Source organism: Canis aureus, chromosome 6, assembly GCF_053574225.1.
Source record: "Canis aureus isolate CA01 chromosome 6, VMU_Caureus_v.1.0, whole genome shotgun sequence".
NCBI lineage: Eukaryota > Metazoa > Chordata > Mammalia > Carnivora > Canidae > Canis > Canis aureus.
Genome location: NC_135616.1, coordinates 43,607,605 through 43,630,875, shown reverse-complemented (window position 1 = coordinate 43,630,875; position 23,271 = coordinate 43,607,605). Strand labels below are relative to the sequence as shown.

The 23,271-nt window shown below is 47.9% G+C and overlaps 2 protein-coding genes across 3 annotated transcripts in view; one reads left to right on the top strand and one right to left on the bottom strand.

The window, feature by feature from the left end:
• The window catches only part of SCCPDH (saccharopine dehydrogenase (putative)), a 43,451-nt gene extending 31,248 nt beyond the window's left edge, over positions 1-12,203 (top strand). The window contains exons 10-12 of one of the 2 annotated variants that reach the window (XM_077901356.1): positions 4,845-4,956; positions 6,528-6,609; positions 7,887-12,203. In XM_077901356.1, coding sequence (XP_077757482.1) covers positions 4,845-4,956; positions 6,528-6,609; positions 7,887-7,992 — 300 coding nt within the window. In that variant the 3' untranslated portion in view covers positions 7,993-12,203. Of the gene's footprint in view, positions 1-4,844; positions 5,007-6,527; positions 6,610-7,886 lie in introns of those variants that run through there. The other variant, XM_077901357.1, reaches the window with a different exon arrangement.
• A 366-nt stretch (positions 12,204-12,569) lies between these two features.
• The window catches only part of LOC144316550 (kinesin-like protein KIF28), a 59,044-nt gene continuing 48,342 nt past the window's right edge, over positions 12,570-23,271 (bottom strand). The window contains exons 15-23 of the mRNA XM_077902566.1: positions 22,378-22,496; positions 21,813-21,920; positions 17,900-18,174; positions 16,610-16,744; positions 15,746-15,912; positions 15,397-15,503; positions 14,996-15,143; positions 14,322-14,515; positions 12,570-12,752 (exon numbers count right to left, since the gene is read on the bottom strand). Of these exons, the coding sequence (XP_077758692.1) occupies positions 12,699-12,752; positions 14,322-14,515; positions 14,996-15,143; positions 15,397-15,503; positions 15,746-15,912; positions 16,610-16,744; positions 17,900-18,174; positions 21,813-21,920; positions 22,378-22,496 (1,307 nt within the window). The 3' untranslated portion in view covers positions 12,570-12,698. The remainder of the gene's footprint in view (positions 12,753-14,321; positions 14,516-14,995; positions 15,144-15,396; positions 15,504-15,745; positions 15,913-16,609; positions 16,745-17,899; positions 18,175-21,812; positions 21,921-22,377; positions 22,497-23,271) is intronic.

Below are 23,271 nucleotides of genomic sequence, written 5' to 3'. Positions count from 1 at the left end.
CACAAAAGCTAGGAAACTTGCCCAGGGTCCTACAGCGAATGAGGCCATGGCCAAGCCAGGGTGGGATCCCAGTCATCTGGCTCTAGAGTCTTACTCTCTTCCTAGAGGCCTCAGAAATGTTTAGTCTTCATTTTTCTCCTCCACACCTCCTCCTTCCCAGTATTTCCCTTCTCCTTCCTCTTCTGTGCACGCCAGGCTCATTCCTGTCATGGTTCACGGACCCCAAGGCAGACCCCAGTCAGGAGCCCGGTCTGCTGGCACCAGGCACCACTGGGGAGGTGCCCTCACTGAGAGGATGGGCATGAGGCCAATGCTTCTTCCCCCTCCCGCTGGAACGGTAGCACCATTGGCTGATCCTATCACTTATAATTAGCCATCTGTTCATCTCCTGTCCTGGGGTTTTCTCAGCATTCCCCCTCGCTCCAGACCCCCTGTGTCTGCAGTTTCAACTCCTGCTTCACTGATGGAGTTGAGAGCGTGGGTCGTGTGCCCCTCGGCTTCCTGCTCTCAGACTCACACCACTGCTCTCATCTTTACCTTCTCTGTTCCTCTCAGGAAAGGATTCTGTATGAGACAAATCCACTCCCTGGGCACTTTAAAAATCAAGCACTTCTTGTGCTTGTGGCAGGCACAGAGCCAAGTGCTTTACACCATGACCACGTAGGTAGAGGTAATAGCCACTTTGTATAGCCGAGGACGTAATCAGAGCGGGTGTTCCTGCCAAGTTCCTACAGCTAGAATGTGGCAGCCCTGAGAATCACTCCAGCCTGAGTCTTCACTGCTGACTTCCTCAGTTGATCTTTCACAGCCTCTCCTCATCCTATGCTCATGCCAACCCAGAAAGGAGTCCTTGGCCTTCCCTTACCCTCTACTGTCCCCTTGCTAGAGTTGACATTGGTGTTCATACTGCTGAGTGTTTTGAGTGCTGTGATCTCTGATATTGTTGTCTTTCTTGAAATACTCACTTCCCTTGGCTTCTGAGAACATCGCTCTTCCAAGGGTCCACTCTGTTCCTCTCCTCCTCTGCTGTACCCTCACTTCTGAGGGGACTACTCCTTATGTGTTGACCTCCCCCTAGATTCCACCCTCAGCCCACTCACTGTCCCTGAGTCATCTGAGCTGTGTTCTCAGCAAATCTGCTTAGATCTGTAGATCACTTGGATGTGTCTCAGGTACTTGAATTGAACGTGTCAAGATCTGAACTTCTTTCCCCCAAACACTCTTCTTTTACTTCCCATCTCTGTTGGGGGCACAGTCATTTGCACCATCACAAACATAGGCATAATTCTAGATTTTTCTCCAAACTCATCATACCCACCTTAGCTGAGGCTCTTAGCTCTTAGCTCTCTCTTGTTTTTTTTTTTTTTATATTTTATTTATTCATAGAGACAGAGAGAGAGAGAAAGAGAAAGAGGCAGAGACAACAGGCAGAGGGAGAAGCAGGCTCCATGCAGGGAGCCCGACCCAGGGCTCAATCCCAGGTCCCCGGGATCACACCCTGGACTGAAGGCAGCACTAAACCGCTGAGCCACCTGGGCTACCCCACTGAGCCACCCGGGCTACCCTCTCTCTTGTTTTCTTTTCCCTCTCATCCACAGTTGTGGTAAAGTACACAGAACATAAAATTTACCATCTTAACCATTTTTAAGTGCAGTGATATCAATACCGTCTTCAAAATACTCATATTATGCAAATCCAAGTTGTTATGCAGCACATTTGTATTATTGTGCAACCATCCCCACTGTCCATTCCAGAACTTTTTCCTCTCCCAGAACTGAAACCTTGTCCCCACTAAACAATAACTTGCCTTTCCTCTCTTCCCCCTGCTCTTGGCAACCACTGTTCTACTCTCTCTTTGAATATGACCACTCTGGGTGCCTCATACAAGTGGTCACACAGTATTTGTCCTTCTGTGACTGGCTTATTTCACTGAGAATGATGTCCTCAAGGTCCATCCTCATGGTAGCAGGTGCCAGACTTCATTCCTTTTTAAGGTTCATTTTCACACACTTACATACACACACCACACACACACAGACACCCCTCAAACACACAGACACAGACCCACACACACACACATAGACATCCCTCCTATAGACACACACACACATACCATATATATGTACCCCATTTCCATTTATCCATCCATGGACACTTGGGTTACTTCCACCATTTGAATATTTTGAATAATGCTGCTTTGAACATGGGTGTGCAAATATATCTTTAGGATCCTCCTTTCAGTTCATTGGGGTAAATATCCTGACATGCAATTGCCGGATCCTGTGGTAATTCTTTTTTTATTTTTTATTTTTTTTGTAAATTTATTTTTTATTGGTGTTCAATTTGCCAACATATAGAATAACACCTAGTGCTCATCCCATCAAGTGCCCCCCTCAGTGCCCGTCACCCAGTCACCCCCACTCCCCGCCCACCTCCCCTTCCACCACCCGTAGTTTGTTTCCCAGAGTTAGGAGTCTCATGTTTTGTATCCCTTTCTGATATTTCCCACTCATTTTTTCTCCTTTCCCCTTTATTCCCTGTCACTATTTTTTATATTCCCCAAATGAATGAGAACATATAATGTTTGTCCTTCTCCGATTGACTTATTTCACTCAGCATAATACCCTCCAGTTCCATCCACGTCGAAGCAAATGGTGGGTATTTGTCGTTTCTAATGGCTGAGTAATATTCCATTGTATACATAAACCACAGCTTCTTTATCCATTCATCTTTCGATGGACACCGAGGCTCCTTCCACAGTTTGGCTATTGTGGCCATTGCTGCTATAAACATCGGGGTGCAGGTGTCCTGGCGTTGCACTGCATCTGTATCTTTGGGGTAAATCCCCAGCAGTGCAATTGCTGGGTCGTAAGGCAGGTCTATTTTTAACTCTTTGAGGAACCTCCACACAGTTTTCCAGAGTGGCTGCACCAATTCACAATCCCACCAACAGTGCAGGAGGTTTCCCCTTTCTCCACATCCTCTCCAGGGCTCCACACCATGTTACATTCCCATCAGCAGTGCACGAGTGTGCCCATTGTTTCACATCCTTGCCAACACTTGTTTCCTGGGTTTATTTTAAAGTTTATTTTTAGTAATCCCTATACCTAGGGTGGGGTCAAACCCACAGCCCCGAGATCAAGAGTCACACACTTCATCAGCTGAGCCAGCCCAGTGCCCCCTGTTATTCTCACAGGTGAGAGGTGGTATCTATCGTGGTTTTGATCTGTACTTCCCCATCATTAGTGGTTGGTGTTGAGCATCTTTTCATGTGCTTATTGGCCATTTGTAGGTCTTCTTTAGAGAATGTCCATTCAAATTCTTTGCCCATTTTTGAATTGGTTGTTTGTGTTTTTATTGTTGAGTTTTAGGAGTTATCCATATATGGATATGAATCCCTTATCAGTCTTCTCACTGCTGTCTAAGATCAAAGACAGATCTGACCTACTTCCCTGACCACTGCATGGGCAATGATTCTTACCTGGGATTGTATGTAGCAGAATGTCCCCGGGAGCTTTCCCAAATACATGTCCTGACCCTACGTCTGGATCTTCTGATGCAGTAGGTGTGGAATAGGTCCTGGAAGTATAGAACAGTGGTTCTCAACTTTAACAAAGAGCCCAAAACCAATGACAGAGATTTGAGTGTGATTGGTTGGGAATGTGGCCTGAACATTGGGCTTTTTAAAAAAGCCAATTATGTTAATGTGCTGCCAAGGTTGTGGTCTCTAGTGTGGAGGTAGATGGGTTCCAAGTCAGGTTTGGGTGATTTTGATTCAGTTCATCTCTGGAGAAGTAAGGTCCTTGATCATCTAGTCCTGGCTGGCAGATAGGTTTCATTTTTCATGCCAACCCTGATTAATCGGTAGTAACAGCCTGGAGACTATTGAAAATTGTTCTGAAGCTGAACATATATGCCCATCCTGAGAGGATTGTGCTCAGGGAGGGAAGGAGACAAGTGCTGGCCTGTGTCAGACCTTGTCTGTACCTTTAACAGATGAGCGCCACCCTGTTCCACCGTGATGCTGTGTACCTTCTTGCCTTTAAATGGTGGTTTCTCCTTTCTGGTGCCCACCCCACTGTCCTGTGTAGTACACTTCTGTTAGAGTGTCTGTGTGTACACACTTCAAACCCCGCCCTGTCCTCCCCAACAGATTTAATAATACCCTCCTTTGAACAAGTCTTACATCTTTTCATTCATGTCACGTGTTGTTATTACATCTATATGTATATATACACACATGTATCCCCTACTGAACTGTCAGTTCCAGAAAAGATAGGAGCCATATTTTAATGATGTCTCAGTAATAAAAATTTGTTGACCACAACTGAATTCTTCATTACCTTATTTCTAAATTTAATGATTGTGAAAGATGACTTCTAGAATTTAATTTTTTGAGTCCCGTTTTTACATCTCCAAGTGGAACAATTCTGTATCACCTATATTTCCATTGCTTGTTGGCTGTTTTTGTCTGGTCTCCTCCAAGAGATATCTGAAACCAGATTACCACATTCGACCACTGCCACCAAACTAAAATAAAAACTACCTCCAGCTTTTCCTCTGAAACTTTGTTCTTGTGGTGCTGTCCTCACGTAGTCCCCAGGCTAAGAACCGTCTACACCACATCCCTCTTCCTCACCACCTTCCTCCCCTTCATCAAAACTTGCGTCTTCAAATAATTGATTTTTGCCTCGTGCTTAAAGGATGATAGAGCATTCTGGCAGAATGTTAATGTTTTCATCTATTGAAAATGTCTCCTATTGAGATAGCATAGTAGGTTTTACTGTGTTCGGGGAGGAAATGACATATTTATTAAGTAAAGCTTTTGCTTGCTTTTTTCTCAGATGGAGGCCGCCTCGTTTACAATGACATTCTTTGGTCAAGGATACAGTCAAGGCTTTGGTCCGGAGAAGAACAAACCAAATATGAGAATTTGTACTCAGGTGAAAGGACCAGGTATTTCACATAGGACTTAAGAATCCTGGGGAGTTTTACATTGTCTTAAGGTATAAAGCAGTATTACGATGTTTTTTCCTTAAAGCTTAATAATTTTAGAAATAAATTTGCACAAATTATTTAATAATATAAATTATTCTGTTAAGGGAAGGATTGAAATTGTTATAATTTAATTTTATTAGCATAATCCTCCTGTTTTTTTTAGTATGATTTCATAATTCTGTGGCATATTTTAACATGAGTAAGAAAAGGCTGATTGCTATTTATTCTCATACTCATGGATCACTTTTTTTTTTTAAGATTTTATTTATTTGAGGGGATCCCTGGGTGGCGCAGCGGTTTAGCACCTGCCTTTGGCCCAGGGCGCGATCCTGGAGACCCGGGATCGAATCCCACATCGGGCTCCCGGTGCATGGAGCCTGCTTCTCCCTCTGCCTGTGTCTCTGCCTCTCTCTCTCTCTCTGTGTGACTATAATAAATAAATAAATAAAATTTTAAAAAATATTTTATTTATTTGTGAGAGAGAGAGCACAAGCAGTGGGGAGGGGAGAGAGCAGAGGGAAAGGGAGAAACAGACGCTCCGCTGTGTAGGGAGCCCAATGTGGGGCTCGATCCCAGGACCCCAGGATCATGACCCAAGCTGAAGGCAGACACTTCACTGACTGAACCACCTGGGTGTCCCTCAATAGTCACTTTAAAGCAGTGTAGTTATAAAGCTGTGGGCCAAGGTTTCTTTGGAGTCTGTAAACACCCTAACATTGTTTGTAAAATGTCTGTGCCCATGCGCATTTTTCTGGGGAGGGTAAAGCTTTTGATGGGTGGTTGAAAGGATCTGTCACCCAAAAAAAGTTCAAGAACTTTTGGCGTACATTTCATAGAATCCTAGAGAGACAGCCCTACTTGTGAATTCTAGTATAATTATCAGTTTAGTTACCATCACCTCTGAGAGATGAGAGTGTGTCTGCTTTGCAGTTTTAGTCAAGCCAGATGGCAAAGGTATCTTTGTGCCTTCCCTTCTTTTCGAACTCCCTGCCAGGCTTTTTAAGATAATTTCACTGTATTTGTATTATTTGGCAGAATTGTAAACGCTAAAGTTCCACTTGTTTATAGACTTCATTTAAAGCTACTTCTTCTTAAAGTTAGACTTCGTTTAAAGTTACTCAGTTCTTTTAAAGAAATGGAACCTTTTTTTTTTAAGTGGAGCCTGGTGTGTTACTGGAGAAACAAGTGAGGATCATTGGCTTTGGACGTTGTCAGAGGCAGTGCCACTCCCCGTGTGTGCCTGGCTTCCAGCCTGTGCCTCAATTGTCTTCATCTGGAAAGTGGGGATAAAAATAGGACTAACTTCATGTAATTGTTAGGAAAATTAAGTGAGGATAATAAAATTAAAGCACTTACTAACACATCCTAACTTAGTAAAGTACTAGTTAATTATTAGTTTTAAGTGGACAGAGTATTTATTAAGACAATTCTGTATACCTAGAGTTAGAGATAAAATCTACATTTGATTTTTGAGTGTTGTTGAATGCCTACTTCATTAAGAGTTTTCTTTGATCAACTATGTTCTGCAGAGGCTGGCTACGTGGCTACCCCCATAGCCATGGTCCAGGCAGCCATGACACTTCTAAACGATACCTCTGATCTTCCTAACACGTGAGTCTATTTTCCTTGTGGTTTTCCTTGTTTTTATCTACGTCATATTTTAGCTTATTTTGATTCAGTTTTCAGGCATTGGGTCTACACATAAGCATTTACAGTACCTTTGATCCAAAGATACAGGTAAATTAAACTTGTAAGAGGGACAGTTTCTTACTGGCCTCCGAGGACAGCACAGAGATAAACAAGAGGAGACAACAGAGATTTGAGACTTAGGTAGGTTGACTTTAGTTCCTCATAAAAATAGCTCAGGGCTGGAGTCAGCTGCTCAGAAAAGGTCTGTGTTGTCAAACGGTATTATCTGGAGCCTCTGGTCAGTCCTGATGATGCCCTGCTGGCAGTGGGGAGCCCAGAGAGCAAGTGTGAATTGATTCATGGCGTCTTGGCTAGATGTTTATCAAGTAGACTCTGTTACTGGAGCATGTAGCCGCTACTGTAAAAGTAGGCCAACTTTACAAATGAGTCTTGGACCTGCAGGCTTAGGAACAAATAAATATAGATAGGATCTAGAACAGTATGAAGTTAATAAACATAAAAATGGTATCAAGTGAATCCTAATTAAAGTTTTTCAAATAATTCTACAGTTGACCCCCTACATAATCAAAAACCCACATATGTTGTTGACATATATATTATATACTATAATCTTGTAACAAAGTAAACTAGGAAGAAGAAAATTTTAAAATCGTGAGAGAAAATACATTTATAGTGCTGTATGGTAAAAAATCACATGTAAGTGGACCCACGCAGTTCAATCCCATGTTGTTCAAGAGTCAACTGTACCATTTGAAAGCATTTAGCATTTTATAAAATGTCAGTCATTCTGTTTATTTTTAAATTTTTTTTAGTCATTCTGTTTAAAGAAACTTCTTTTTCATCCAGTTTAAGTCTTCTTTATGCTCTTATAATAATCTGTTGCCAAAGATGATTTCACCCAGGTCCTTTTTTATCCTCTCAAGTCTGAGCACTGACTTTATCAACAGCAGCATCAATGACCCTTGTGTCCCCTCAAACACACAGCAGTATCATGGGGGCAGTCTCACTAGAAGTGGAACCCATCGAGATAGTTTGCTGGGCTGCTGGTTTCTTCCTGAGTTATGGCGCCTTGCTCATTTGGCTGAGTTTAAGAATGGAACCCAAACTAGTTTATGGTGGAGTGAAGGTTTTCATGAGTGCTGATGGCTCGATGGCTAGGCCTCCAGCTAATGACACTACAACAGAAGAGGGCCAGAGATGGCTTTGTGCACTGTTTTTATCTTGTTCTTGTCTTACAGGGGCGGGGTCTTCACACCTGGAGCAGCCTTCTGCAGAACAAAGTTGATTGACAGACTCAACCAACGTGGCATTGAATTTAGTGTCATTAGCAGCTCTGAAGTCTAAACATTTAAAGAATTAACTGAAGGCATAGAATGCATGAATTAACGGCTTTTTTTTAATGTAAAATTTGAAATTCTTCTATATCCTGTCTGTATGTAAAAAAGATTGTCAAATCTAAAATATATACACATTAAAAGCAGGAAATTGTGCTCACTTACCCTAAATTTCAAATCTTAGCTGGCTTTGTGATTTTATTGCTGTGAGAGAACTAATATTGACTTTTTCATTGGAGAATTCATGCTCAGTTCCTCTAAGTGAACTGACAGACCAGAGGTGGGGTGGGTGCCTCTCTCCGTGCTGCCGACAGGCTGCAGACAAGGCCCGCAGGCTGGTGTTCATGGAGGCAGGACTGCTGCTCCCCTTGCCTAGATGTTGAACGGGATCTTACCTTCAGATGAATTTCTCTACATACTGTTTGGGCCTTTGCCAAGTGAAACTACATTTTTAATTTTTATTTTAGCTTAGTTTTTCACCCATCTACACTGATTTTTTGACTGTTACCTAAGTTGAATAATAAAGGATTGTCAGTTGAACAATGGCTTTGTGTTTGGACCTGCCCTAGGTATTTGAGGTAGGGGTCTGACCTGTGTACTGCTCATAACTGGGCCTGTCATTTGTTTTCTCTGGTTCTGTACCTGTGATTGGTTTCAAAGATAGAGCTGGTAAGTTTCTGTTCTTTTCATTGCCTGACCAGAAGTGAATTTCTTTAATTTATTTTTTGTATTTTAACTAGGTTTTCCCCTGAAGCCCTAAAATAAGGCAAAGGACTTTTTCCTTTGTAATAAGCATATGATAAACACATACATAGTGTTCTGTGCCATTTGCTACATAAAGAGGACGCAGCCACTGCCTCTATGAAATTTCTACTCTGCATTGAGAAGCGTGGCACAGATAAGAACATGATTTGTCTGGAGGGAGCCTCCTGTGCTGCCTGAGGCTATCAGCAGAGGCTGTCTAACTTGAAGAGGGAGATTTATGGTGTACCCTCTATCCTCTGCCCTGGCCTGGGTTGGGTCCTAATTGGTGGGCTGGTAGAAAAGTTTTTATCCTCTCTAAAATCAGGAAGGTGTTCAGGAGCAACAGAGGCCATGACCAGCCCCGGGACAGAATCCTGACACGACAGTGGGCTCCCCAGTGGCCCCCGCAGCTTGCGGGCGGGAGGTCTGCAGGTTGGAGCTGAGGAATCTGTGGTTCAGATGTGCACTGGGAGCCTCTGGGTGAGGCTGCCGGTTGTGTTCTTCCCAGCTTGGTGGCGTGTGTTGTGTCCGGCTCTTACATGGACACTGATGTACATAGAACCTGTGTGACCTTCCTCCAGCTTGAGATACAGGTGTGTCTCATCCAGATTTCTTTTTAACCCCCAGGGCTCCTCAAGCTGCTTTTTTGCAGAAAGTATATTACTTCTGCAGTTATTTCTGCAGATGGTTAAAGAACTTTGAGGCTCAGCCCAGGAGGTAGAAGAAGCCTTCCCGTCTTCCTGTGACCTCACAGCTGCTTTGCCTCACTGACAGGCTTTCCAGACCCTGGTTCCTGTTGCCATCACCGCATGGAGCTCCACCTGTAGGCTGTAAGCTTTCGAGTTATTCTTTAGTTGCATGTACACTAGTCCTGAACCTGAGCTGCAGATAGAACCGAAGCCTCTCTGAGAAGCCTTGGGTCCTGTTATTTTGCAGAAATGACCAGCCCAGATTCCCGCCTTCCTAGGGAGACTCCTTTTGGAAGCCATTGCTAGACTGTCCTGCCAGCAGAGTTTCAGGTTTTTCCTGCTTGATCTCCCTAACTTCATACTCCAGGGAACAAGGACTGGGGTTGTTACCTCTTTTTCCTCCTTCCTGGGTTCTTATGCCTCTGCCTGGGGCCGTTCTGCAGCAGCTGTTACCATCAGGAATGGCACCTTCAGTCAGCCCAATGCTCGCTCACAGATACCTGGACAGGCCTTGTTTATTTAATGTTTAAAGCCTCAAAATGGGGGAGATGATTGTGCCAGACTCAGAGAATTGTCATGAATGAGCTACGTAGTCTAGAGCCCAGCTCACAGATGTGCTCGTGGGGCCCCTGCCGTCACTGGCAGGCTCCCCATAGCCTTTCCCCCGAGCACCCAGTGCCCGTCTGCCCTCAGCAGAGACCCATCCGTTCTCCCTGGAACCTGGATCACCCAAGCCCAATTGCCAGCAGATTGCACTGGCAGCCTCCGCCTCTGCCACGTGGCCCGCACCGCACAGGCCCCACTGCCGCTGCTCCCCCGCCCCCCATGGTTTCCAGATAAGCTTAGGAAAGCAGAGGAAGTAGAGGTGAAAGATCCAATTTGTGGAACAAGGATACAAAATGAGGGGTAAAATAACCATTTGTCTCTAGGTCTGACAGCAAATTTTTCAAAACAGCTTTATTTGAACTTTCAAACTGTTGAATATCAATGCTTGTCAGTGACTTCAGTGCCAGGCTCTGTTCTAAGGTTTATATTCACTCACCATCTGTACTTGGTACTATTCTCATGTCCCTATAATAATGAATGGGGGGTTAGCAAGGGGTAGGCATTTGCCTCAAACTGCAGGTGGGGAGTGACCGATTAGATATTTAGCCCCAGACAGACAGGTCTCAACGCCCGGAGGGCTGGCCTCCCACTTCCAGGCTCACCTTCACTCCAGATGTGAATTCATTTTCACAAGACTTTAAACCAAATTGCAGAACAGAAACAATGTGAGGAATGGGCTGGGTGCGTGGTGCGCACGGCTCGGCTGGTGGCCAAGTTCATCAAGCTCAGAGCTATGTGCGCTCCTCGCAAACCTGGGGCGACCCCTTGGCCCGTCGATGCTGCTGGGGATGCAGCAGGCACGCTCTCTTCTCCTTTGCTATACGAGCAACATCGCTTCTCAGTCTCTGCAAGCTGCGATCGAGCAGCTCCCCAACATCCCTCAGCCTCTGTGACTGTTGGTATACAAACGGTCGGAGCATCCTGTCATCTTCCTGAAAATAAAGCAAAGGGAGAAAGCGCCCATCGCCTCCCATCAGTGGAGTGAAAAGTGTGCAGGTTGCTGTCAGGGAGACACAGGAGCAAATGTGGGCTTTTTGGCTTGGGATGACCTACATTCCCCCCACTGTTGAAGTTCTGAGGTCTGGCACGGACTGGGTTGGGTGGGGATACTCCATGGGTAGGGCAGGGGGACTGCTGTGCCCCCTGCCCCAGGGGAGCAAGTTTCGAGGGTGACGGCCAGCACCCAGCCTGTCCCTCCCTGCGGGGCCTGGCGCATCTGCATCACTAACCAAATGGCCACTCAGGTACCCTGGTCCTTTTTTTCCCAATTCGTTTTCTATGTCTTTCTCTTAAAAGCGTTGCTTATATATTCTAAATACTACTCTTTGACGTAGTATTGATGATAAATAATACAAACAGGCTGTGGCTTATTTTGAGCTTTGTTTATAGTGTCTTTCGCCTAACCAGTTTTTCTTTTGTTGTGACATAAACACACAAACCAGTACTTGTAATGTGTTAGAGTGAATACACCTGCTCCAGAAAGAGCTCTGTGTCTCCAGCCCCTCGTGGTCACTCCTTCTCTCTCTCCCCCCGCGGGGAGGCCTGACTCATGGGATAATCATTGCCTCGCCACCTGGAATGCAGCCCTAGACAGTCTCCTGCCTGTTTCTTGACCATTTATGGAGTCCCATTGGATGGTATCTGCTGTGACTTGCAAGTCAGCACGGTCCGTGCTGAGACTCACCGTGTTGCACGTGGCTAGGGTTCGTTTTCACAGCACTATGGTGTTCCTCAGTATTGTGGGACCCAGGAAATTTAACAAAAATCCCCTACCCCTGGACAAGCAGAGCAGGACTAACTCCATTTTGTGCTGCACCCGCAACCTCCTGTATGACCCCCCCCATGACCTGCTTATTGCTTAAGGCGCTGCCCCACCCTAGTCAAGCCGCTGGGCACGCCCTAATCGGAAATCGGCTCATAACAATGTAACTCTGCCTTATGCCTGCCAAAACTGACCAAAGTAATAGGCCAGTTCAAATGGATACTATAGGGTAAAATGTAATTCAAGTGGCCACCTGCGTGTGGACCAACATGACTATGCAACTTTCTGTGTACTTCATTGGCCACTGGCCCCTGTAAAGCTGCTACGCCTCTTAGTCTCGGGGTCCAAGTCCCTGCTCCGCTGTGTCGGGTATACTTGGACCCAAGCTCGAGCTTGTAAATAAACCCTCGTGTGTTTTCATCGGTGTCGGCTCCTCAGTGGTTTCTCAGATTCGCGATCTTGGGCACAACAGTATGAGGGTGGGTGTGCACTGGGACATTTCCAGTTTGGGGTACTAAAGAGGGTGTTAAGAGCAGCAGCCACTGCATATATAGGCATGGGTTTCTGCAGTTTTTCAGCCCCTTCCTCATTGAACCACAGGACAGGAAATTATCTGAGTGACTATTTCTCAATTCTTTCAAGAATGGTATATAACAAGGGCTATTCTAGACACATAGGAGAGAAATGAATCCATTATATACATTGAATCCCTAACAAGGTGGTTCTCAAACTTCAATTTAAGGCAGAGTCCACCTGGGGGGCTTGTTAGGGGACAGATTAATGGGCCTCACACCACAGGTCTGGTTTAGGAGGGTTTGTATTTCTAAAACCACTGATGATTCTGAGGCTGCTGGCCGGGGACCACACTTTGACAACCTCTGCTTCAGGGCGTGAAGGGCTGAATCCTCTGCAGAATCAGCTGACTCTCTGGAGGAGGGTGCAGGCTTCAGGAGTAGGCACATCTTCTACCTTTATTAGGTAAATGGCAAAAAAATGTTTCAAGTGGTGGTTCCAACTTCCACTCTTTCCAGCAGAGCATGAGCTTGTTTCTGTTGCTTCAGACCATCAGGGAAAAGTGAGAGATGCCAGCAAATTTTATTTCTGTTTGCCATTGTCCATGAGGCTCTAGCCAGTTCAGCAAGGCAAGAAATACAAAGTATAAAGATTGAAAAGGGGAAAAACAAAATCCCATTACATTTCTTTGGGATTACACTGAATCTCAGAGAGACTTGACAAGATTTATAAGAGCTAATCTTCCAAACCAGGGAGACATGGCATGGGTTGCTCTTTATTTATATCTTCTTCAACATCCCTCAGGCAAGTTTTTAAATTCCCTCCATAGAAGTCCATAGTTTTATGGTAGTTGTAGGCCTAAGTACTTTATTTGATATAAATGGCATCTTTTATACGAAGCAGTTCTATTTGATACTGTTATATTCAAATGCAGTTAATTTTTAAGTGTTGATTTTTCAGCAACTTTGTGATTCTTTTAATTTATAGATTCTTCTGAATTTTTAATTTGCATTAACATGTCCTCTGGGAATAAAAACAGAGGCAGCATGGAGTGGTATAGACTGTGGAGTGACCTTGCTGGGTTTGGAGGTTGGGCCTGCTGCTTAACCAGGCATGTGTCCTCACACAGGTTACTTACCCCCCTTGTGCCTTAGGCCATGAACTGCAAGATAAGGCTAATAGTTCCTACTGCATCGGGTTGTTGTAGAATTGAGTTAGTAACGGTAAAGCGTTCAATAAATACTGTATAAATATGTGCTATTGCTACTGGGATGTTTTTCCCCTTTTCAATCTTTATACTTTGTATTTTTTGCCTTGCTGAACTGGCTAGAGCCTCAAGGACAATGGCAAACAGAAATAAAATTTGCTGGCATCTCTCACTTTTTCCTGACGGAAAGGAAAAGCATTCGGTGATTTGCCATGAAGCATCGTGCTTACTCTGAGTTTAAGATTGCCTTTATCAAAGTAAGGAATGCACATTGTATTCCTAATATGCTAAGAGTCTTTATCATGGTAAGATGCTGAATTTTGGTGTGCCTGGGTGGTTTAGTTGGTGTCTGCCTTCGGCTCACGTCATGATCCCCGGGTGTTGGGATCTGGTCCCGTGTCGGACTTCCTGCTCAGCGAGGAGTATGCTTCTCTCTCTGCCCTTCCCCTCACTTGTGATCTCTCTCTCTCAAATAAATAAAATCTTTAAAAAAAATAGATGCTGAATTTTATCACACACGTTTTCTGAATCTGAAGTATCTTGCTTGGTTTATAACAATAAACCAAATTTGCATTTCTGGGATACTCTGTAAATCACAAAGTAAATGAATGGCCATATCGGGAACCAGCCAGATGGTTATTTGACTAAAAAAGCAAAAGCAAAGACGGATGCGCAAGAGAGCAGGGGACACATGGCTCAGGCCTCTGCCCGCTCTTTTGCTGAAACACACTTCCCCAAGCTCAAGAGATGCAGGTCCCTCAAATGCCTAAGTTTAATGGAGAGAGAGTCCTTTTGCTTGCAAGATTCTGGTTACTTACAGGAGGTTTATAATGTCTCAGTCTGAGAAACCATCCTCTTGCCGTGTTCATGCTTTGGTAGAAGACCTTGAGAGCATTGGCTAACTCCCTGTCGGAGCTGGCTGCTGGCGGAGCCGGCCTGTCATTCTCGGCTCTGGCTGCCAACAGGTGTGCTGTCCTCTGAGTTACCTTCAGGGCATCTGAAGGCTCATGTGCTGCGGTAGTGAGAAAAGATAATATGTATTTAATCCTCTGCTCCTCCAAGCATCTATGTGTTTATTTTGGCGGTATTCTACATTAGCATTTATCAAGCACCCATTGAGACGCCTCCAAAAGAAATCTTACCAGGCAGAAGGGGGAGAAAAAAAGTCTCCATTTTTTTTTTAAGATTTTATTTATTTATTCATGAGAGACAGAGAGAGGCAGAGACACGGGCGGAGGGAGAAGCAGGCTCCCTGCGGGGAGACTGATGCGGGACTCGATCCCTAGACCCCGGGATCATGCCCTGAGCTGAAGGCAGACACTCAACCACTGAGCCATCCAGGTGCCCCTGATTTTTTTTTTTTTTTTTTTTTTTATGAAACGAGATCTAGATCAACTCATTAAAAAGGAAGTTTCTCAGAAATACAGACACACATCTCAGATGTAGGAGTTTAAAGAAAAAGTAAACCACCAAGACGTGGGCTGCCTCTCACCTTGTTGGGGAGAACCAACTTTCTCAAGTGCTTGTCTGAGAAGCACATTCTCCTCTCTCAAGGCTCTGTTCACGTTCCGGAGCTGTTCCGTCTCCTGTTCTAACTTGAGCAACTTCATATAAAGTTCTGAAGTCTGATCTGAAGTGGTCTACAAAACACATGTCCGCTTAGCCTTTTGCTGGATTATTTGCATACCCTTTGGGACTGGCAATTTTTACTACTGGGAGACAACTAGATGGGGGGTAGGGAGGTGAGCAGGGTGTAAGCTCCTCCAGGAACACGGGAGAAAATCAAGAAAACGCTTGTTTAGGGAAGGCACATCAAAGATCCCTAAGCGGCTATCACCTGGGATTTCTTGGCCCTTTGCCATGTCTATTTGAAGGCTATATAAATGTGCACACCTGGCCTGTATCCACCAATGCAGAAATTTTCTTGGTGTCCACCATGACATGGCCTTCACTTGTGACCATGAGGTCTGGCTGAGAGCAGCTCAGTTGGGCGCAGCCTTCTGCAATGTGAGGGAGACATCATCAAGGAAAGAACCTCACCACTATCTGGCCCCATTGTGGTGTGAAGAGATGTAAACCCTATAGTCACCTGTGGACAAGAGCCCAGGGACCTGGGAAGATGGCTCATGGCTGTTAGGACCCCCTGACCCCTCCCACTTCCTCCCTCCCTCAGCAGCCCTAGATACCGTGACATGCTAGCCAAGTGGAGTGCATTGTACAAAAGGGGAAGTAACCACGGTACCTTGAAGACCCCATAAATCGACAATGAGAGCATTTGTTTGTAAATAATTCAGAAAGTCCTGAGATGCATTTAAGGCTGTAAATTGGACCGTTTCTTCTATTTGGGGATTCACAATTTTCCACACAGGCTTGGTATAGAAAGTGCTTGAAAGATCATACATTCTGTAACTGAGAAAAGGACATAAAACACGATTTAAAACCAGAAGGGACACATTTATGAGGAAAAGGATCAGATGAGCCAGAGAAGGATGGCCGGCGTTGGTCTGTTGATGCAGGATGACCTGTAATTGCTTCTCGTGAGCACCGCCCCAGCATCTCAGCCACGGCCCACAGGTAGCATCACTATGTGGACAGTATTACATGTCTAACAAAAAGGAGATGGGCTTTGATAGATACTTTCTACTTCCATAATCTAAAACTGTCAATTTTCCACATGAGGCGGTGGTTTGACTTCTGGCCTTCAAAGCTTCCTTTTATCGATTTATTCTTCAAATCTCTTTAGCCCAATTAAGCCTATCCGGTGCTTTTGCCATACTGTGATACAGTCCCTTTGTTTCAAACTCAGAAAAACCTATTCCATTTAGATAATAAGCTTTACTGAATATTCCATCAGGTCATTAAACTTTCTGATTACTGCATCAACCACTCTTCTAAGATCAGCACACACGGCTTACAGCCCAGCAACCCACAGGGATGTGGGACCTCCGTTAAACAGAAGGGGAAATACTCATTTCGGGGTTGAGCAAGGAGGGAAAATTAAGAAAATTTCATAATAGGCTCGTTTTTGATAGTTGAGGAAAGACTTCCTCCCACCAGGGCCCAGGGGGTGGGTGCGTGCACACAGCTCAGTGGGGCAGGCTGGTACCCCATCTGAACGCCCCGCTCCGCGCCTTCCTTGAGCCACTTGATGCCAAGGCACCGCACAAGGCCAATCTGGAAATCCATCCTCTTGCCCAGCAACTCCGCAGTGTCAATAACCACATCCTCCTCACTGCACGCTCTGCAAACAGAGGAGAACATGGGCCCTGGGTTAGCCTGGGCCCGAGGGAGTTAGCATTGTGTTGTCATAGGCGGTTATTGAGACCTCCTCAAGAGATGGCCACCCTCCCTGAAGGAAAGACAGGGGGTGTTACCTGCTGCAGAATTCATTCATTCAAGAAACATTCAAGGAGCTCATAACCCTCTCGAGAAGGAGAGAATGATATAACCACTTTGTATAATAAATGGGCTAGCATTGGAGACCCAGGTAGGTGCCCAGTGGGAGAGAGGGGCTGTCACCCAGGGAGAGCCAGCTGGCCGCCAACTTCCTTGGCGACCTCTTCACAGTCCAGAGTCAACTCCAGGCCTACAAGTTCGCAAACCAATTTGGAGCACTTTCCAACAGCGGCCATCTCACACCAACCTCACATCAAGCTCCCACAAAGCCTATAAACCAGGATGCCACCTGATTAAGTGGCAGCGAGAGATCAACCACTCACAGCCCAGAAGCCCGAGGTGGCCCAGTGATCAGAAGGCTTCGTGGAATTCCCACCAAGATGGCGGGTCAATGGTCAGCTTGGTCCCTGGGGCTCAGGACCTCGCAGTCCCCTTGCCCCCTTCCTGTGCCTGTTGCTTCTTCAGAAAGACAAAATGGCATCCGTGGGCGCCTGAGGGAACTGAGCCTCCAGACCAGAGCCCCTGCCACCTGCCTCTTCGCTTCGTATTGCTAAGAGATTTGGGCTTTTGTGGAAACTGCCCGAACTGCCTACGGCCTGAAAAGAGAAACAGAAGAGGCTCCCTGGAAGGAGGTTGAGAGGCAACACTGCAGAGATAAAGCAAAGCCCGTCCCCACAGAAGGTCAGATAAGCACAGAGAATGAGGCCGGGTCTGGAACAAGGGCACCTCAGTGTCTTACTTCAGAAAAGGAACCAAAAAAATGACCGAAGCCTATACCCAGGATGGAGAAAGGATGAACTGGGAAATGAGCTTTCTGCTTCTGGCTCCAGGGCCTCTTCACAAGGCTCTGGAAGATTCCAGGTTGGCCGGCTTGGTCGCCGTGGCAAAAATCATTTGATGAAGCCAAATGGTTACTGAATGACCAGCTGACCACCTCCTCCGGGGGAACTCAGGCACCCTATGAGCCCCGGACCAGGCCAGAGGAGAAGGGGACACCCACTGTCCCGCCGGGGAGCAGGGCGTCACGTGGACGTGCAGCGTGGCCTCCTCCGTCCCGTCGCAGCTCAGGAACTCCACCTGCTCCTCGAGTTTCATGCAGTGGGCCAGCGGCTGGAGCCAGACGTGAGCCGAGCCCAGGTGCACCGCCTCGACGGGGTCCCAGAAAGGGTCGTCTTCCTGGGCCACGTGGCTGTCCTCCCCTTCTAGAAAGCGCTGGTAGAGTTCCTCCATCAGGAACTTCCTGTTGATAAACTTGGCTTTTGACCAAATCCACACCTGGAAACACAAAGGCGGGTCAGCAGGGTCTGACCCCCGTCTCCGTCCACATTCGCTCTTGGCCCGCCGCCTGGCGCAGCACCCGGGCACACGGCCACGGCGGCCCAGGGGGCCCTCGGGCAGCGCAGGCGAGGCCCGCGGTCCACGGCACCAGCCCGCCGTGTCGGCCGCCCGCTCTGCGGCACCTGGCACGCACTGAGGTGGCGGCCGCCTCGTTTGCTAATGAGCTGATGAAGCAGGGAGGTTTGCTGAGGTTAACTCCGGGGCCCAGAGTAATCACGAGGAAGAGGAGGCGGCGGACGAGGTCGGGGAGACAGTGGCCAAAGCCCGTCCGGGAGATGCCCGGTGGCTGACTTGGGAGATGGCGTGTGATGGCCGTGAGCCCGGGAAAGCGGGGAAAGAGCCTGGGAAGCAGATGGGCCCTCAAGCCTCCGGAAAGCGAAATGGTTCTGTGGGGCCCTTGCTTTTGGTGCAGGGAGGCCTGGGCTGGGCCTGTAGGCGGCAGAGCTGTGAGGTGATGGACATGTGAGCTCCCCCCACCCCTTGCCCCCCTGCCCCCCAGAGCCTGCCACGGGCTGTCCCCTCCCTGAGGCTGCTGAGCTAGAGAACAGAAGCATAAGCTGTGTGTGTGGGGGGGAGAATACAAGTGAGATGGAAAGTTCTAGACCATAAACGTCATATCCGAAGTGGTTACCATGTAGAATGAGTAACTCCTTCTCTGAACAGCCTCAAACGACACCAGAAACCAACAGATACGTCATTCTCTCTGTGAGTGTTCTGTGTCCTCAGAAAAAGGAACATCCTCCAGACTAAAAAGACTTCTTTCTTCCCTTTTCTGCCTCCAGGACAGCGAAGTGCAGCACGGTCCTCCGAGAGTCCACGCGAGCCTGGCTGTGGCAATGCTACGGCTGGCGAGGGAGTGGGCCTTTCAAAGACCTTTAGGCCGTGGGGCCAGGATTGTGGGCAGCCAGATCATCAGCCCCATGCATCCTTCCCCACAGAGAGCGGACGCGGGCCCCGGGACAGGGCAGCCGGGCTCTGCGGGCCGGTGGGGGGCCTGTGCTGACCCCCCTCCCCCAGGCAGAGACAGGCAGGGGCCCCTGTACTGACCCTTCACCCCAGAGGGGCCTGCGGGGCCAGGCACAGACTCCCTGGCTAGAAGCTTTTGCACAGATGCTCCTGAAAAGTCAGTATGGGTGGCATTTCCAGTGTAGAAAAGCTCCCTGTCCTCCCAGGGACCTGGCTGGCTCCCAAATTGTCAGTGACGTGTGATGATGGTCACACGAAGCAGCCTGTGGGTCCCATCCTCTCCCGGTGACATTCACGGTCTACACAGTCTGCAGTCAACGTTTGTAAGACCAACCACCAAAAAGGTGCTGAGTGTGTCTACACGCGCTGCCGCCCTGCCCCAGGCTGCGGGCAGGCCCTCAGACCACGCCAGTGTTCCCAGAATGGGCCGGTTACGGCCAGCACGGCGAGCAGCTCCCAGGGAAGCTTCTTCTGGGGAAAGGTCACTGAAACTTTTAAAAGGGAAAAATGGACAGCCTCGAAGATGACAGATCAGTAAGATTTACCTCTGAGGAGAAATGAGAAATAGGAACGGAATCACTGTAAAATCAGCGCAGAGTCCCTTGTAGGAGAGCCCGGCGCGGTTTGCTCAGGAGCAGGCCAAGCTGTCCCACAGGACTTGCTTAACCATCAGAAGTGAAAACACTGGCCGTGGCAGCCTGTGTGGTTGAGGGAACCTTCCTGCTGATCTCAGAAAAGGCTGAATAAAATCTAAGTCCCCTTAAACCATGATAAACAGTCAATAGGGAAACACAGAATCACATGGAAAACAGTTTTTAAAAATTAAAGATCTCCTTAAAACAAGGTCTGGCAAGACAGTAGGAAACTGCTAAGCCAAACTCAGGGCGGGAGTGCATGGCTCCAGAGAGGCATGTGGAACATGGGATCACCAAAGTTGTCTGTCCTCATGGAATCTTCCAGAAAACACAAACACAATGTCACAATCACAGACACCTTGAGGCTTCAGCTTGTCTGAAGGCCTCATGGGACATGGCACAGATGTCCAGGTTGACTCCCAGGGTGGGGGTCTCACCCCGAGAGCCCTGACAGCTGCACTGGGGTGTATGGTGAGCTGGCATCAGGCCCGTTGCTCTGGGCTGAGTGTTCTGTCCCCCAGTGCGATGGTGGAGGAGGCAGGGCCTATGGGAGGTGAGTGGATCATGTGGGTGGAGGCCCCGGAATGGAGTTAGTGCCCTTCTGAGGCCCCTAAGGTCACGTGAGGACTCAGTGAGAAGGTGTCCACTGTGGCCCGCACAGCCAGCCCTCACCAGACACATCTACCTGGTGGACTCAGGCTGCCGGCCTCCAGAGCTGTGACAAGTACAGAGCTGTTGTTTGAGGCCCCCAGGCTGTGTGACATGAAGGGACTGGCCAGGGAAAGACACAGAAAGGAACAGGAAACTGTCTCAGAAGTTGGGGCCCCCAACTGGCCTCACTCAGGGTTGCTCCTGAGGCCTTGCAGCCTAGGGACCAGTTAAACTTGAGCCATGACCTTGGGGTCCCAGCACCAGGCAGAAAGCCAATGCACCGAGGCTGAGTGTGGACCTTGCCATTTCTAGTTCTTCCATCTAGTTCTAGTTCTTTCACAATTTTAAGAAGATGTTGGTGACTTTGGGGGAATGAGCAGAAGTGTGATGCTCAGACAAGTGTTGCTGTGTCACTCGGTAGAGCAGATCACCCAGGGACATGCGGTCCCCTTCAGCTGTGGACTGGGGAGGCAGCAGCACACCCCGAGGCCACCTGAGAAGTAGGGGCTCTCAGAGCACAGGCTAAGGAGTGAGCTTCAGGTCGGGGCCAGAGGGCTGAGTGTGGCTCCGAAGGCAAAAATATGGGGGGGGATGCCAGAAGAGAGCCCCAGTCTTTCCTGTTGGGAAAAGAAAGGGGTTTTAGATTCCCAAGGGGATGTTCCTGACAGTGAGCCTGGGAATGGGTCAACGTGGTTATGGATCGACAAAGGCCTTTTCTGGAATCTTCTACTTCTTCTTCTTTTTTTTTTTTTTTTATAGATTTTATTTATTCATGAGAGACACACAGAGAGAGGCAGAGACATAAGCAGGCTCCATGCAGGGAGTCCGACGTGGGACTTGATCCCAGGTCTCCAGGGTCACGCCCTGGGCTGAAGGTGGCACTAAACCACTGAGCCACCTGGGCTGCCCCATTTTCTGGAATCTTAACAAGAGCGCAGATCTTCTCATTGCTCCACATTGGCAGGTCTCTCTGTCTCTCTTTGTCTCTCTGTCTCACTGTCTGTCTCTGTGTCTCTCTGTCACAGACACCACCGTCTGCTGGATAAACTCTCAGGCTCCCTTCTGGACTCAAGCCTTCAAGTCATGTTAAAAACAGACAGGAATGGTCAGCGCAGGTGGTGGGGAAGGATCCTGGGGCTCGGTGCTGTGTGGGGAGAGGCCCAGGAGGACACAGATGAAGGGGTCTTGTGTCCCCAGGGTCCCAGCCCCACTTGGAACACACCGTGTCCCTTCACTGAGCATCGGCAGGCTGTCAGGGCTGCACCAACCCTATCTCTGGGAGAGCACCGCAGAAGCTCTGTCTGTCCCCAAAGGTGCGCTCACCTCCTGAGTCCTCTGGTTTGTCACCTTCACCATGACCTCTTTCTGTAGGTCGTAACCTCTGGAGTCGGATGATGCTAGATTCTTCACCTTCAGTTCCATTCTGAGTCCCTGGTAAGAGAAGCACGTTGCACCAGGTCACCCTGTGGTATCAGTCACACCATCCCCGCCATGTCCCCCTCTTTCTCTGATGCTCCCCGGGTGTCCTGAGGATTGGCACCCCAGGGCACCAGGGGGCCGACCCCCACTCAGGCATAGAGGGCCTTGGGGTGCTGGGCCCAGAAAAGTCGCTCCGAAGGATGATCTGGGATGGGGTGTGTGCAAGCAAGTCCTGGTCCGGGGTCCTGGGTGGCCGTGGAGGCCAGAGGTGGCGCTGGGACTGGTGAGGCCTGGGTGTTGACCTGGGGTCTGTCATGGCTCCCAGTGGGGGCCCTGGGTCCCGACCTCCCCAGGTCCCCCTGTCCCCATCCACATCACGAAGCTGGCTGGGGGGAGTGGTGTGAGGGTCCGTGGACCCTGTTCCCCAAGGCCCTTTCTGGACCCGGCCGTACTGTCTCCTGGCTCCCACCTTCTCCAGCTCTTCGCCCATTTGATTCGCTTCTGCCACCAGTGGCATCAGTTTGACATAGTCCTGGAACACAGCCAGCACGCTGGGGTCTGCCATTCCATCCCCGTGGCTCACGGCCCCTGGGAAGACGCAGAGAGCCCATGAGCATCGGCCACCTGTCCTGGGATACTGACCAGCCACAAGGGAATTCATACGCTTGCTCATTTGTTTAGCTGTCCATCAAATGTTTGCATTTTAAAATTACAAGCATGTAATTAAAACAAAATAAAAAACCAGGAGCACCTCGGTGGCTCAGTCGGTGAGCCTCTGCCTTCACCACAGAACATGATCTCAGGGTGGGATCGAGCCCCAAGTGGGGCTCCCTGCTCACCAAAGGTCTGCTGCTCCCTCCGTCCCTCTGCCTCCCTCTACTCCTCCCCCTATTCATGCTCATTCACTCTCTCTTTCTCTCTCTTTCACTCCATCTCTCAAATAAATAAATAAAGTCTTTTAAAAAAAGAAGGTGACAGGGTATGGAATCCAGAGGATAGATGGAGAAAAATGGGACATAAATATTATAAGGTTTCCCCACCAAGGGAAAACTAGACTAATCCCTGGGGCATTGAGCTGGAATTGGAGGTATCACTGTGAACTCATGGTTTTGTGGATATTGACAAAGCTATACATATGTGCGTGGCATATGTGTGTCTGTCTGTCCATAGAGATGTATCAATATATCAATACCCTGGTCTGCACACCTAGCTCCAGATCTTGACTTATAAATGCTGTTCTCGACCAAAAGGAGTCAGGATGCTTGAGAAATGCCCGACTGCAGAGCTGGGAGTGAGAGTCTGCAAATGAACCTAGAATGGAACCTAGAATGTGTTCTTATACCAAAAAGTAAGCTGGTATTCA